The sequence below is a fragment of the Haliotis asinina genome, chromosome 7 (assembly GCF_037392515.1).
Source record: "Haliotis asinina isolate JCU_RB_2024 chromosome 7, JCU_Hal_asi_v2, whole genome shotgun sequence".
Lineage (NCBI taxonomy): Eukaryota > Metazoa > Mollusca > Gastropoda > Lepetellida > Haliotidae > Haliotis > Haliotis asinina.
In genome coordinates, this window is record NC_090286.1 from 52,958,516 (window position 1) to 52,973,885 (window position 15,370).

General features: G+C 35.9%; 1 protein-coding gene across 1 annotated transcript in view; it reads right to left on the bottom strand.

Annotated features, from left to right (window-relative positions):
• The window catches only part of LOC137292068 (receptor-type tyrosine-protein phosphatase kappa-like), a 121,579-nt gene that overhangs the window by 11,289 nt on the left and 94,920 nt on the right, over window positions 1–15,370 (bottom strand). The window contains exons 7-13 of the mRNA XM_067823612.1: window positions 14,759–14,795; window positions 12,917–13,014; window positions 9,864–9,995; window positions 7,641–7,792; window positions 2,094–2,229; window positions 1,507–1,656; window positions 572–671 (exon numbers count right to left, since the gene is read on the bottom strand). Of these exons, the coding sequence (XP_067679713.1) occupies window positions 572–671; window positions 1,507–1,656; window positions 2,094–2,229; window positions 7,641–7,792; window positions 9,864–9,995; window positions 12,917–13,014; window positions 14,759–14,795 (805 nt within the window). The remainder of the gene's footprint in view (window positions 1–571; window positions 672–1,506; window positions 1,657–2,093; window positions 2,230–7,640; window positions 7,793–9,863; window positions 9,996–12,916; window positions 13,015–14,758; window positions 14,796–15,370) is intronic.

Here is a 15,370-nt window from a genome sequence, read left to right on the forward strand (position 1 = left end):
ACGTACTTGGGGCGGACACGTCAAAAGAACAGCGCTTCAGTTAGCCCTGTGCGAGGATTCTTAATTTAGATCACAGACACCGTCGTTTGTTTTCTGCCATAGATTAAATGAAATTAGGCTTAGAAATGATTAAATACGGCATCTTAGAAAAGAAATACAGTTTGTTGTACCACCATGTATAGTGTAATAAAGCACACGTTTGCCCTGAACTATTATAGTTAAAGCACAAGGACGCATGCTGACGCTTGTGCTTTATTACACTATACATGGTGGTAGAACGAACTGTATTTCTTAATTAGCTCTCATGACAAGCATCAGATACTGATGGATGTTTTCAAATGATTATGGAATGACATACATGCCAAGGTGGGATTTATTTTTTCTTGATCTAATACTATTTACTTGTGAAACTAAGTGAAGTATATTCACGAGGCATAAAGCTCCAATTACACTGTAGACCATACTAAGTTTATACAACACATTACATACCAGCGTTGAAGATCAAAGTGATGTGATAATAGCACCTGTAATTACAGGTAAAGAGGATATTGTGGGAGATGAAGGTACTCACGAGGCAGCATCATGATGTCACGACTCTTGCTGCGGTTCTCAACGCGATGTCCACTCGCACAGTCCCCAATACTCAGCCGAGGAACGACTGTGTGTAATGTCTGAAGAACAATCAATATAAGTATTGTTGCATCATTTGAAATTATTTGTTTATTGAGAGTATTATAGGACATTAATACACACTTAATGTCATTTTTGTGCCAAACCATACAGATGCACATTGCTATTCCTCTTTTTCAATCTTCTAATGCACAATGCTTAAACATTGCATGATTTGATTGATCTTTTCTGTGTCTCTTAATTGTACCCCTTAATTTGGTTCATTCTTCCTCACTGCCAGGACAGTCCGTGATTCACTGATCTGTAGATGTCTGGAGCTTGCAGACACTCACCAGTCATGATATATTTTATGTACAACTATACTTAATTCATGCTATTTCTGGATAAAAGTTCAAATAGTTTTAAGTTTGTTAAAATTGAGAAAATCAAAAACTTCACTTTCACTTTCATGAGTATGATCATAAGAGTTTTATGTGTGAGGACAGGCTGAACTGAAGCTGCAAACATTTACCAATTCAGTAAAAATCCACATAGATATGGCTGACAGACCCAGAAAATTAAACAGGATTCTTCTAACCCACATGCCCAAGGCTCTACTAAGTGAATTGTGGCAGTTCAGACAGCTGAACTTCCCAGGAGTCAGCCTTCAAGATTTCTCATGCTGAACACTTTACTGTGAACAGAAGACTGCCCTCACAAGAAATAGTACCTTTACGATGTTAGTTTTAGTCTTGAAGAAATAACGCTGCCATCAGATAAATGAAGCTGAATGAAAAGAGAACCTATCACCTATTTCGTCAGAAAATATTCTGTTAGAAGCAAAGAGTGATTCTGGATTAAGTAACTGTTATTTTGATGGAAACAAAATTCCTGTACCTGAAATTCTCTGTCCAACTTCTGTTGTTTTGGTTCAGCATTCTTGCTGTAGTACCTGAGATATGTAGCAGGGAGGAGAGTCCCCGGGCACACCGTCCACCCTGTCTGTATATACATGGCCACAGTGTCATAGATGAGGCGATACTGGCCCTGGAACAGATCACCTCCATTGTGACATATACATACTAGCACAAATGAGAATTCTCCAGATATGGCTGTGTCTTGGAAAAAAAACTGGTCCTGATGGAATATATACACAGTTCCAAAAGAAACACATGTCACATACAACTATGTACATAGTTTTGAATACAGAAATTGATGTTTGCTAATGAAAACTTACAGAGAAAACAAATGCCAAAAAGACATCATCAGATGGTGACATTTTGTCATGGTAAATGATATATCAGTTTCAAGTATGGCCTCCATCATTAGAACCCACAACTGACAAGAATGACCATCTGAGCTTCACACTACCACTGTTTATGTCTTCTTTCATGTAATTTGAAACATTTCTGATGCTTGCATTTCTTTTGGATGTCAGTATGTATAAGGCTATCTCAGAATGTGCTCATAATCCCTAAACTTACCAGTGTCCTGACCATGTTTTTGCGGAAGCGCCGTAGGTGCAACACACAGCTATAGATGTCTACCCTCTCTTCAGCCTCGATCTGCTTCAGACAATAGTCAACAGCAATGAACACTGCTGTCCTGCCACCTCCACACCTACAACATCAACATCGGTGTTTCAGTCAAATGAACATTGTCGTCCTGCCACCTTCACACCTTCAACATCAACATCGATGTTTTGGACCACAATAAACACTGATGTAAAGACACCTCTCATTCGGTACGATCAACATCAACTTTGTTTTTGCAGACATTAGTCAATGGCACATGCATATCGAATCTCATAACAAAAGATTTTATTAAAATCAGTAAGATGATAAAACATCTATTATCACTGAAGACTCTCCTGTTAAAGTCTCATTATCATTCATTTAATTGTTTTTAAAGCCAAAATGACCTTCACTGATGGGTTTATGAAAATAACCCTTGCTAAATCTCATTTGGAGAGTCTGTAAACCAAGTAAAACCTGTAAGTCCTCACTTGTTTTACTTTGACAGGTATCAGTTTTACCGTTATCATTTATCACATTCAAAGAGCAATGAGTTTGAATAATGATTATTGTATGTGTTTTTTTACATCACTGACTAGTATTGACAATCGATCTGTTATGAAACCAAACATTCTTTGTTAGAAATACATAATTTTACCTTGAAAATGCATTGTAGAACAGAAGTAACACCTGATATTCTAATTATTTTCAATTAAAGACTGTCTCTGGATTTAATTTCGAGAAAGAAACCCAGAGCCAGTGAATAAACACAAACCAAAAATTCAATCTCAAATAATTTAATTTTTCCTCAAAAAAACCCACAAACATACAGGAAAATGACGGATAATTATCCAGAGCAGTGATCAGGAATATATTGATTGGTGATTAGATTTCTCTGAGTTTGTGAGAAGGAAAAATATTGATTTGTGAAAAAGCTGATTCAGGAAAGATTTCAGGAGCCTGCTACTAGTGACACGTCCGCAACAAGACCTTTCTCTCTCCCTAGTCCCATTCTGTGAAAACACCAATCAATAACAAAATGAGTTATGTTAGCTCATGCTACAAATAGCTTCTACAATATTTCACCATTCCGTTGAAACTAATGGATTTTTGTAAGATAACAGTTTATCCTTTTGGAGTGTATTAAGTTGATTCACATGGTAAAATACACAACATCCATGGTACCTCCTCCCAGACTGAATCACAGCCAAAATGTAGGTTGATTTTATACTATTTCTTCAGCCATCTTTTTCTAAGTTTTTGAAAAATTATCATTCATGATCAGAATTTACTTTGAAAACATGAAACTGCTTCAGGCTCTCATTCAATACCAAATTGATGTTGCAAAGAACTCTTCAAGATTGCATGTTTTTATTCTCAATTTTGTTTTATTTTTGACAAAGTAAACATCAAGAGAAGGACAAAATTGCCATTGAGTTTGAAAGCAATTTTGGAGACATGACCATGAGATTTTTGACAATCACTCGTCTTCAGCATCTACAACTGGTTGCATGGATGAAAAATGTTGAAATAACATGTGAGTGAATTGTTGCCTCAGGATCAAAAGGAACATGATAACAAACATTTTTTGAGAAAAGTTTATCTATTGAAGTTATACTGACCATGTATGGCCTCAAAATGCCAACAGGCTCTAAGTCTGATGAAGACAAATTATGAGTTTTTGGAAGTTTCTATGTTCCTAAATGACATATGTGTGGGATCACAGAATTAATGATTGCTGAACCAGCAGTCAGTTGACAGACATCCTTGAGTGATAGGACGAGAGCATACATTGGGAATCAAACTAACCACTAGCTAACACACTATATACTGACCTAAGAAATCAGTTTTGTTAATTGCATTGTTCCCTAATGTGAAGTTGCTGTAATTTGTTGTACATATTCAATAGTTTACTGTACTAAGTTTTAGAATAAGTGAAACTGTCAAAAGTTCTCACAAACTCGTGTTTCATAATTCAATATACTTCCAAACTTATAACCTCAATAAAGATTAGCCAATACAGAAACAAAACACTGATTTGCTCAGACGAACACAGCACATTAGAAATTGATGATTTCTTCAGTTCCCTATAAATTAGTAATTTATGGTGATGACAAATATATCAACAGTTTTTGTTCCTATTGCCTTTTCATTGCATTGCTTCCTATTTAACAAATCAAACAAAAGCTTACAATTGTTTTGATTTACAACATGTCATGACAGAGTATCTAAACGACATTTACATCATTAATGAGAGCCATGAAGACAGTAACAATTAATACAGACAAAGAATCATAAAACAGAGAACATGTAGGTCTGCATGAAGGAGGACCCATGAAGTTCTGATTTACAATTGTTTTTCAATGACCCATGCTTGTTGTAAGAGACGACTAACGGGATCGGGTGGTCACGCTTGCTGACTTGGTTGACACATGTCATCGGTTCCCGGTTGCGCAGATCAGTGCTCATGCTGGAGTGAGTGTTTCAGTTTAACGCTGCTTCGACCAAAGCTGACATCTTGTCAAAAATGATGCTGGTCTCTGGCATTCACCAATTTGGTAACACAATTAACATGCATATGGAGCTGAAGAGAATTAAAACAAACCAGGATTCAAACTCAAGATCAAACTGTCCAACATATCCACATGCCCAAGATAAACGCACATCTGCAACATATTACAGAGACTTAGTTGATTGAGTAACCTTCACCTCTTCCCCTTTTTTAAAATGAACTATGTCTGCACATGAAAGTAAGACTGTAAACATGAAAGTGTGTCTGTCACAAAAAGAGTTACTTATGATATTGAAAATATGTAACTTGATTGGTGATACAATTTTTGGATGATGAACTGCTTTGCAAAATTGCTTATACATGAAGAACTCAGATGCTAGTTTTAGAATCAACTTTCTTTGGTGAAATGCTACATCCACTACTGTTCAGGGATGGAAACTTACATACTGATATACCATATATATTATGTTAGAAACATGAGATGGTGGAAGTAGATGTGGAAGTCATGGAGAGCTTTCACAAACATTGGGCTCATTGAGAATCTGAGTTTTAATGTATTCATCAATAGCGCACTGCAAGGAACAACACTTAAATGATGGTACAGGACAGGAACACAAGCTAGTGATTCTGTTCTGGTTCTTCCCATACCCAACTGAACACAACAGTGATGAAGGCCATCCAAGTCTCCAATGCCAAGAAACTGACTAAAATATTCCACTTGTCACACCACACTTTTCTAAAAACTAAATAATGCACTTCTCCCAAAAATCAACCAACTATCAGCCCAAGGGGACGCTGCCATATTATTTATTCCCAAAATAGTTATGCATTAAGATTACAATATTGAATTAAAGTTTGAATGAATTAAGGAATGTTACATTAAATCTACTGTGTTCTCTACTGGCTGAACATTATTTTAAGTGAACCACACAGAGATATGTCACTTGGAGTGCTCTTCATGTAACTTTTTTGGAGTTCGAAATCAGTCCTCCACACTAATGTGTTTACATTCAATATAGTCCAAGTGTTCCCGGTTTGGACCCTGCTTACCTCAAAGTTTCAACTATTGATTTCAGGCAAGACTTAAGGGATAATCAGTGTTGTATTACATCAGCAGAAAAGTAATGTGAGTTCATATGCCCCAATATATATAACATAGGCCAATATGTGAGACATTGTGCCTTCAACAAAGCAGTATAATAAACCTGCACAGTGGAGAATAATACACCTGCACAATGGATAATAATAAACCTGCACAGTGGATAATAATACACCTGCACAGTGGATAATAATAAACCTGCACAGTGGATAATAATACACCTGCACAGTGGATAATAATACACTTGCACGGTGGAGAATAATACTTCTGCAGCGGGAAGAATAATACACCTACATAGTGGAGAATAATACACCTGCATAGTGGAGAATAATACTCCTGCAGAGGGGAGAATAAAAAACCTAAATGTTAACCCAGATGACAAACAGGAATGATAATCTGATGAAAGAGACATACTTGAAAACAATGCTACATCTGTGCATGTTTTCAGGTGTCAACAGGATGCATTAAAAAAGTATATGTTAGTTATTAAGAACGCAGGATTAGAATTGCCCCCAAATATTACCAGTTATGTGAACAGGTGTTGTTTTGTTTTCTGTTTTAATTTGAAGAATAAAGACTATAACAAAATATCTAATACATTTCAGCATTTAATTGTGTATTTCACTGGTGCATCACTGAATGAATAATTACTGTTTTCCTACATATATAAGTATAGTAATAATTAATCACAAGACTATAGTTTTCAGACATAAATCAGTTTTTGGACAACAGGCATTAAGTCATAATGAAGGTGTTTTGTCACACCCACATTGTCAATTTTATAATGATGGCTTGGTACCAAGATGTGTTTAGTACACAATTACCATTATCATCCATGAGATGCTGTATAGCTGTTTATACACAATGAAAGCTTTAAATAACAAATCTGTCCAAATACTCATAATACATGAGGATACCAATAAAATAATGTGCTACTTAATCCATGGTATGACAGTTTTCAGAAGAACAACAAGAAGATGAAGCATGTATTTTACAATGACATAGTTACAATTGATATAAAAGAGAATCAACCGATATACCTACGGATCATGATTGTCATCACAAGACAAATGTATTACACCACTAAACAATAATCTGACAATGTGCAAAGAGGTATACTACCCATCAAAAGTTTAGCTTCACTTAAAGCACCTTAATATATGTTATGTATATATATTTGGTTGAATTGAAAATGAATTTCTCCACTATCCTGGAGAATTCAACTGCAAACTTTCTGCAGGTGAATTGCATGAAGATCAAGCATCAAATTGCTGACAAGCATGTGCATATATCGTGCATTTGGGTGCATTTGGGTGTAAAATTTTGTTAAGAATTGCTTAGTATCTGTTGCTTATGATAGAATTCTGGCAGTGTGTCACTGGTTGGGTAGTGAATAATCTGGTGGAGCTGGTAACTATTTTGATCGCACACAGCAAGACAGAGCAGTCTTATGAATGTTTAATTCATCTGTGTGGTAAAAATGTTCATTGACCGACTTGATTTTCAGAGAGATTTCTGATGATAATTGAAAGGGAATATGATGATGATTATTATGCTGGTGATGATGATGATGATAATGGTGATGATGATGAAGATGAAGAAGAAGAGGAAGAAGTCATTGGCTAATGGAAGTAACAGTCTGACCTTAGCTTTAAATAACTTATTGGTCATAATCATGACTAATTTTTATCTTCTGACTCTTAAGTTTGAGTGAAAGAATCTATAAACCTAGAGATAAAATAGAAGACCTTAGTCTGTCTGATGCTTCTCACCAAGGATACAGATCAGCTTCAGATGCACTAGGACACAAATGATAATAGACTGGTTCAGCTTATCTGCGAGGAATAGCACCACTGTTTAGTGTTTGTCTGCAGAATGTTTGTCCATTAAACCAAGAGCCGCTTACCTACAATGTACAAGTACAGGTCCTGATGATGTACACATGAAACTGCTGACTCTGCGTCTCACATCCAAAATAAACCCTGGGTCTGCACATTCGTTGTCATGGAAACCAAGCATTTCAAAATGCCTCACCACCCTCTCTTCTGAGCTACCTTCCTGCGAGACAAGAATTGATTGTGTTAGAAATACTTCAAAGTCAAGGTTCTGCTATGCAATGTACGGCCAATGTGGTTCATGTATTTTGTGGTCATATGTATCTGCTACTGTCAGCACAGATTATGGTTCATTCAATGTTCAACATTGACTGCTGTGAAAAGCTGATGCTGAGAATTTACATCAATTTGACAAATCTCTGTACCACATTACATATTGTTTGCCCACTATGTAAATACAAGTTACATTCCTGTGTAATAATCAAGTTCCACCCCACTGTGTAATAACAAGTTCCACCACTGTGCAATAAACATGTTACATTCCTGTGTAATAAACAAGTTACACCTAACTGTGTACTTGACAAGTTAAATCCCTGTGTAATAAACACTTAACACCACTATGTAATAATTAAGTTACAGCCCTGTGAAATAACCCACCTTGTTTGCCCACTATGTAAAATACAAGCTATGTTCCTGTGTAATGATCAAGTTACACACCACTGTGTACTAGACAAAGTTAACCACAGTGCAATAAACACATTACATCCCTGTGCAATAAACATGCTACACCCCACTGTGTAATAAACATATTTACCCACTGTGCAATAAACAGGTTACATCCCTGTGTAATAAACAAGTCACATCCCACTATGTACTAAACAGGTTACACCACTGTGTACTAAACAAATTTAACCAGTGTAAAAAACAAGCTACATCCCTGTGTAACAATGAAGTTACACATTTAATAGTCAAGTTTCATCCCTGTGTAATAAACACTTTACACCACTGTAATAAATAATTTACATCCCTGTGAAATAATTCATCTCCATGGAGACTGGTTCCAGCATTTAGTTCCATGGCATCGTTTTTATTAAAGGAATCGTTATTAAAGGAATCTTTGGTGACTTACAGAAACTATGTTTCTTTGCTGCACAGAAATTTATATGCATTACAGCTGAGGTATAAAACAGCTGTTAATAGATTTTATTCTTAAATCATTGCATACTGGGGTACACATGGACTAAGCAATATTCATTTTCAGTTCAGTTCATTTTCAAAAGATCCCATAAGACATACACTACATATAAGACACTACATATCTGCCATGTTCAGTAAGAACATATGAGTCCTGAAACAAACCAACAAACCAAAAGGGTGCTGTCCCAAACTTCTAAATCTTCTAGATAACATTGGGCGGATCAAATCAAAATCTGACTTTTACATTTTCAATGCAACTGATTCAAAGTACCAAACTTAGCATGCTCAAATCACATAACAAAGCAGTTTCTTTGAATAAAATCATCAACATTCGGTAGTCAGACACTGCAAAACAGCACTATTTGAAAATGTGTGAATACAGTGAGTGTCCTGGAGGTGTGTCCAATCAGACCACTGTGACTGGTATGTGTATTTTATTTATGTGACACTGTGTCAGCTAGAGGTGGAGGGTAAACCAACATGGACACAGGTCAAACTGACCCCTGTGGTAACACTATGTTCATACCTCATTATCAGTGGGATTTTAACTTCACCACCAGGGGACTGAAAATACGCATCAGGTGTACATAGAAATGGGAAGCCTTTCAGTTTGCATACATCACTCACAAAACCCCCCTGGAGGTAAAGGAAAGACTTGGTTCTAGTCTCTATGCGGACTGCTGTTGTTGACAATCCTAGAATATCCAATCTTTAACAAGGGTGGATGGGTAGCCCAGTGGTTAAAGCATTCACTCCTCATACAAAAGGTCCAGGGATGATTCCCCTCATAGGTACACTGTCAGAAGCTAATTTCTGGTGTCCCCTGCTGTGATATTGCTGGAATATTGCTAAAAATACCCTAAAACCACCACACTGAGAGGTGTATGTGATGCTTTCAGCAATATTTCTGACACATCAAGTAGGGGACACTAGTAGGCATGACACTATGTGACCATATTGAAACTGGCACCCGGACCTTCAGGGATTAACACAGCCGAACATATAGGTGTCTGTACAAGGGAATGCACATCCCCTGCATCTCAGGATCTTAACACTAAATCCCATTGTGTTGTTGATATCAAAATGATGAAACTTACTTTCTGTATACGAAATGTCCGGATGTTGAGCTGTGCCATGAAAACAGCATCTTGACTCCATATATGGATGTCACCATGGCGAACATACTTCTTAACACCAAGGAACACATCCCAGTACTTCTCACATTGTTGCTGGGGGAGAGAGACACATATTTTACACCTTATTATAAGACCAGAGCCTAGATTTTCAAAGTTCTCTTAACACTAATATCGTCAGATCCTTTTTTTGCACTTAAGAAACTGGAAATTATAGAGGCATTACTCTTCTAAGCATCTTTAGTAAAATATTCACTGCTATCATGAAAAAAAAACGTTTAGTATTCTGGGCAGAATCCTTTGATAAGATAACTGAATCCTAAGCAGGCTTTAGAAAAGGATATTCTACAACTGACAACATATTTGTTTTACATTTGCTTATACAGAAATAGTTAAATAAGAAAGGTACCAAATTTTATGTTCTCTTTGTTGAGTTTGCAAAGGCTTTCGACTCTGTCCACAGAGAACAGCTATGGAATCTTCTAGATAATCATTCCTTACGCAAAAAAATGAGTAAACCTTTAAGAAGTATTTGTCATAATGTAAAGATGTGTATGAGAGACATTATCAAAATATCTGCAACTTTGCAAGTCAAATAGGAGTAAGAGAAGGTTGTATCCTGAGCCCATTTTTATTTTCTTTCTTTATCAACAAACTAGCAATTTCAGATCCATGAAAACTGTTTAACTGGTATTCAGTTACATCCAGATATAGTACAGCTATTTGTTCTATTATTTGCTGATGATATCATTCTTTTCTCTAGCACTCTCTGAGGATTACAAGCCGAAATTAACGAATTAGAAAAACACTGTAATGAATGGAAACTGTAAACCGTAAATAGAGACAAAACTAACATAATTGTTTTTAAGAATGGAGGTAAATTTGCTGCAAAACAGAAATGGTATTATAAAGGTGAAATAACAGAAACAACCACGTCTCACAAATACTTAGGAGTTTATTTCACAAACCACCTATCATGGTATTATTAGATATATTTACATTGTAGGTGACTTGTCCCACAAATCATTTTTTAGAATTTTTGATGCTAAGATTGGTCCCATACTTCTACATGGTTCTGATGTTTGGGGACTTCAAACATTTGATGCACTAGAAAAAGTACATCTGTACGCAATTAAGAAATTCCGCAGTGTGAAAGTTACTACTTCGAACATAATGGTTTATGGCGATTGTGGTAGATTTCCATTATATGTTGAATCAAAAATGAAAGTGACAAAATATTGGTTAAAAATCTTAAATATGCCATCTTACAAATTACCCAAAAAATGTTCCAATATGATGATTTTGTATGATAGAAATGGAAAACGTAATTGGGCTACCGATGATAAACATTTACTATTTTCTACTGGTTTCGGTAATATATGGCTAGAACAGTGCATAGACCCGCATCTAAACTTCCTCATATCCATTAAACAAAGGATACAAGATATATATCTTCAGACTTGGCTTGACCAATTATTATTTGTCAAATAAATGTTTTTATCACAGAATGTTTAAACAATCTATATACAATGAAACCTATTTATCATCTTTGAATGTTCTGAAGTATAGAATCATGCTTACAAAATTTCGTTGCACCTCCCATGATTTGTTTATAGAAACAGATAGATATATTGGAATTAAAAAAGAAGATGAGATATGAAAAATGTGTGATTCAAATCTAACTGAAGATGAATATCATTTTCTTTGTGTCTGTACAGCCTGCCACACTTTGAGAAACAAGTATACTAAGAAACATTACTTTGTGCATCACAACATGCATAAATTTATCTCTCTATACCTTTTCTAGCAAGGAACACCAGTAAAAGTCGTTAATGTTTCTGTACCATTCATTTAAACAAAAGAGAAATGTCTTCACTACTGCCTAATAATAAGTTAGTATATATGTACTAGAGCCCTATGGCCTTTTAACTGCAAATAAAAGATTTGACCACTAAGAAAGTCATAAGTGCCATACATTAACATTAACTTACGACAATCTTAGTGCTAAGTGACCTTCGAAAATATAGGCCCAGAGCCTGACGATGTACTGTATTTACTCAACTAATAACTTCAACAAAAGCAACTGTACAGTCATGAAATTGTGTTTAAGGAATGCTTTCATTGCCTGATGTTTTGATCTGTTTGCTTTGTCTACATACTAATTAAATCTCAAAACAGTACTTAAAAGTTACATAGATCTATCAGGAAGTGGTTCAGTGGTTCAAGTAGGTATGCCTAAGTGAGTGAGTGAGTGAGTGAGTGAGTGAGTGAGTGAGTGAGTGAGTGAGTGAGTGAGATTTGTTTTATGCCACACACAATATTCCAGCTATATGGCGGCGGTCTGTAAATAATTGAGTCTGGACCAGACAATCCAGTGGTCAACAGCATGAGCATCAGTCTGTGTTACTGGGATATGATGACATATGCCAACTAAATCACTGAGTCTGACCACTTGATCCTGTTAGTTGCCTCTTATGACAGGTATAAATAAAAAAGTAGCTTTTTCTGTTATTCCACAAACAAATTACAGCACTGCGTACATTTTTGATGTGTGTATGAACCTTTGATCTTGACACTGTGAATAACAAGAGTTAATGTCTGTGACTACCTTTTAATGATCAACATCTTGATGGAGATTTCTTTGATTGGAATTCTGGAAGTTGGATAGATGAATGATGATCTGTTTTATGGATATACAACTTCTTTATTTTCTTTTGACAGATTCTAATGTCCTTGTGAAGCAAGTGATACATGGGAATTAATTTTGGGGTGATATATATACACGAGATGTTTGGACAATAGATGAGGGATGAGGCGAAAATGAGTTGTTTCAAAGTGTGCCATGTATTATTGGTGACAATATGACTATTGTCTCACACTTTTGGTTTCAAATCTATTTACATATGCAAAATTGTTATTTTCCCTTGAATGCCCCTTTAATTTCAAACCTGTTCATCAACATTAAATTGATTAGATGCATAATGTGCTATTTCTATTTTAATCTTTAAAATACTTACTGCAGCATTTTCGAAAAGTCCAGTTGCCATGACAACACAATGAACCCCTTCCTGCCAGATCATGTGCCAGAATGCTGCCAAAGTTCTGCTTGTGGGCCCTGAAACAAAGTCAAGTAATGTTACAACACATTGCATGGAACCTGAGTGTTTCATCAACAGTTTAAAACTTACACAGTGTACTTACAAATGCCATATTTTCTTGGTATCTTCAATAAAATCATACATGACCTTTCACCTGGAAGTGTTTGATACTGGCAGGGTAAGGCAGGACATGTTACATCTTTTCATATGAACGCCTGTGTCTGCAGTGAATAATTCATTTAATGTTCATGTTTTCTACCTGTTTCACTCATAGTGAGACAGATATTTATCAAGAAATATGTTTAATGTAGCAAAAGGTCTCAAATACATTTATCAAGAAATGTATTCAGTACAGCGGCACATCCAAGAGATTTCCATTTAAAAACCAGCTGAATCAATGTATTATGACCGGCAGAATGTGCTATCTTTTTCAGGTGAATTATTGTATTTTGGATGAACGTAGTCATTTATCACCAAGCACATAAAGATTTGTTACTGTAGGAATGATATTTTGAGTACACTCAGACAACGGACCATTTGTCTTGATGATAATAATCCCATTTTCTATTTTCAACACATGACATTCAAACGTTCATTCACAAGTCCAGACAAGAAATAAATGCTAGCATCAGTTTCAGAAGATATTGCCATTAATCTATTGGTTATTGTAACCTATTAGAAGGAACAATGGATTCCTGAAGAACGGTGTTGGTCTTTTGTAGCTAAGTCACAGACAGCCAGCCTCTTAATTCTCATTGCCAATTATAAAGATTGCCATGGTTACCAGACACCATTTCAGGATATTCATCAAGTTCCAAAACAACTGATGATTTGAGATATCATGTTAAAGGTCCTGAACATGCTTTTTAAAATTCGAATTGTTGAAATTATCTGACAATAGACATGTTTTTTGGGGTTATTAAGTTTTTTGTTCCTTCAAGAAATGTCAAGATGTTTCATGCTCTGTTAAAAAGACATTGTTTCAGAACCAAGACTGAATGTATTGTGATACAGAATGTAGCAGAAAGACTTAGTTGTTTTGTGGTTAACAAGGTATTCAGCAATATTCCAGCTATATGGCAGCAGTCTGTAAATAATCAATTCTGGGCCAGAAAATCCAGTGATTAACAGAATAAGCATCGATATACCCATTTGGGATGTGTCACCCTATCCCTTCAGTCAGTCCAAAGATAAGCATTGGTTGCTGAACATCAATTCTTCACTGGCTTCAAAGCTAGAAGATAATTATTTATATAGGAAATCATTCCAGTGGATCTCATAGTTTCAATGTGCATGCACTTTTGTTGACATATCATGTACTACATACAGTATTTATAATTTAAGGCTAGAGGTTATGTACCCATTTTGTTCTGGAGAGGTAGGGGGTTATCACATCATCCTCCATGCCATTAATTAAGAATGGTCCCTTAAAATGAAATATGCCACAGTTTCTCAGTCAGATGACAAACCATGTACATGTTTCTGTTTCTATCATATGATGACTCATCATCTTTCTTCTTATTTTGAGCATGAATGTTTCTTTTTTGTGATCGCTACATTAGTGCAGACAAAGTTTTATCCATATGCCACATACAGTCATTTGTCGTAAGGCTTAACAAAATTTGTCACTGTCTCCCAGCCAGATAGCAAACTCTGAGAGTGTTTACGCTACCCTTTAGAGATCTTTAGGAGTCTCTCAACCTCAACCATCAAGGAAGAATTCCTGCTGAACAATATCTTCATCAATACTAGACCACCTACCTTGCGCAGCGATGTACTCCTTTGTTAGGTAATAGCCCTGGAAACATGAAAGGACAGGGTTAGTTGTGTTCCGTGAAGGTCATCTCAAAACTTCAGGCTCTTCCAGAAAATGACAATTTCATGTCATTTTGACACAATGTGTCAGGATCTGACACAGTGTAGAGGAATGCTTGTCAATCAAGCGTAGTGTCAAATATTGTGACAGAACACGAACTCTGTGTTATTATTGTAAGGTCGGTTTGGTTATGTATGCTCTATCACATACAAGCATATGCAAACAGCATTGATAAGTTCAATTTGTAATGTGCTGGTAGCCATGCTATCTATGCTCAAAGCGCATGACAGTGTAATTAACAGTTGAAGGTCATTTATCAGGCCAGTGTCATGTTGACTGACCATCTCTTTTTGAAACTAACACATGATTTAGGACAATCAATAAAAATGAAAGTGCAGGAGTAAAGATGATGGTACAGCCTCTCCAAAACATGCCTGAACTGTCTTTTATCCCAAGTATGTACAATACATCATAAGTGACAAAGTGACAAAACATAAGTGACAAAGTAGATGTGGGGTTGGTTGAAGAGTAATAACTAATAACTGCAACAAACGCAA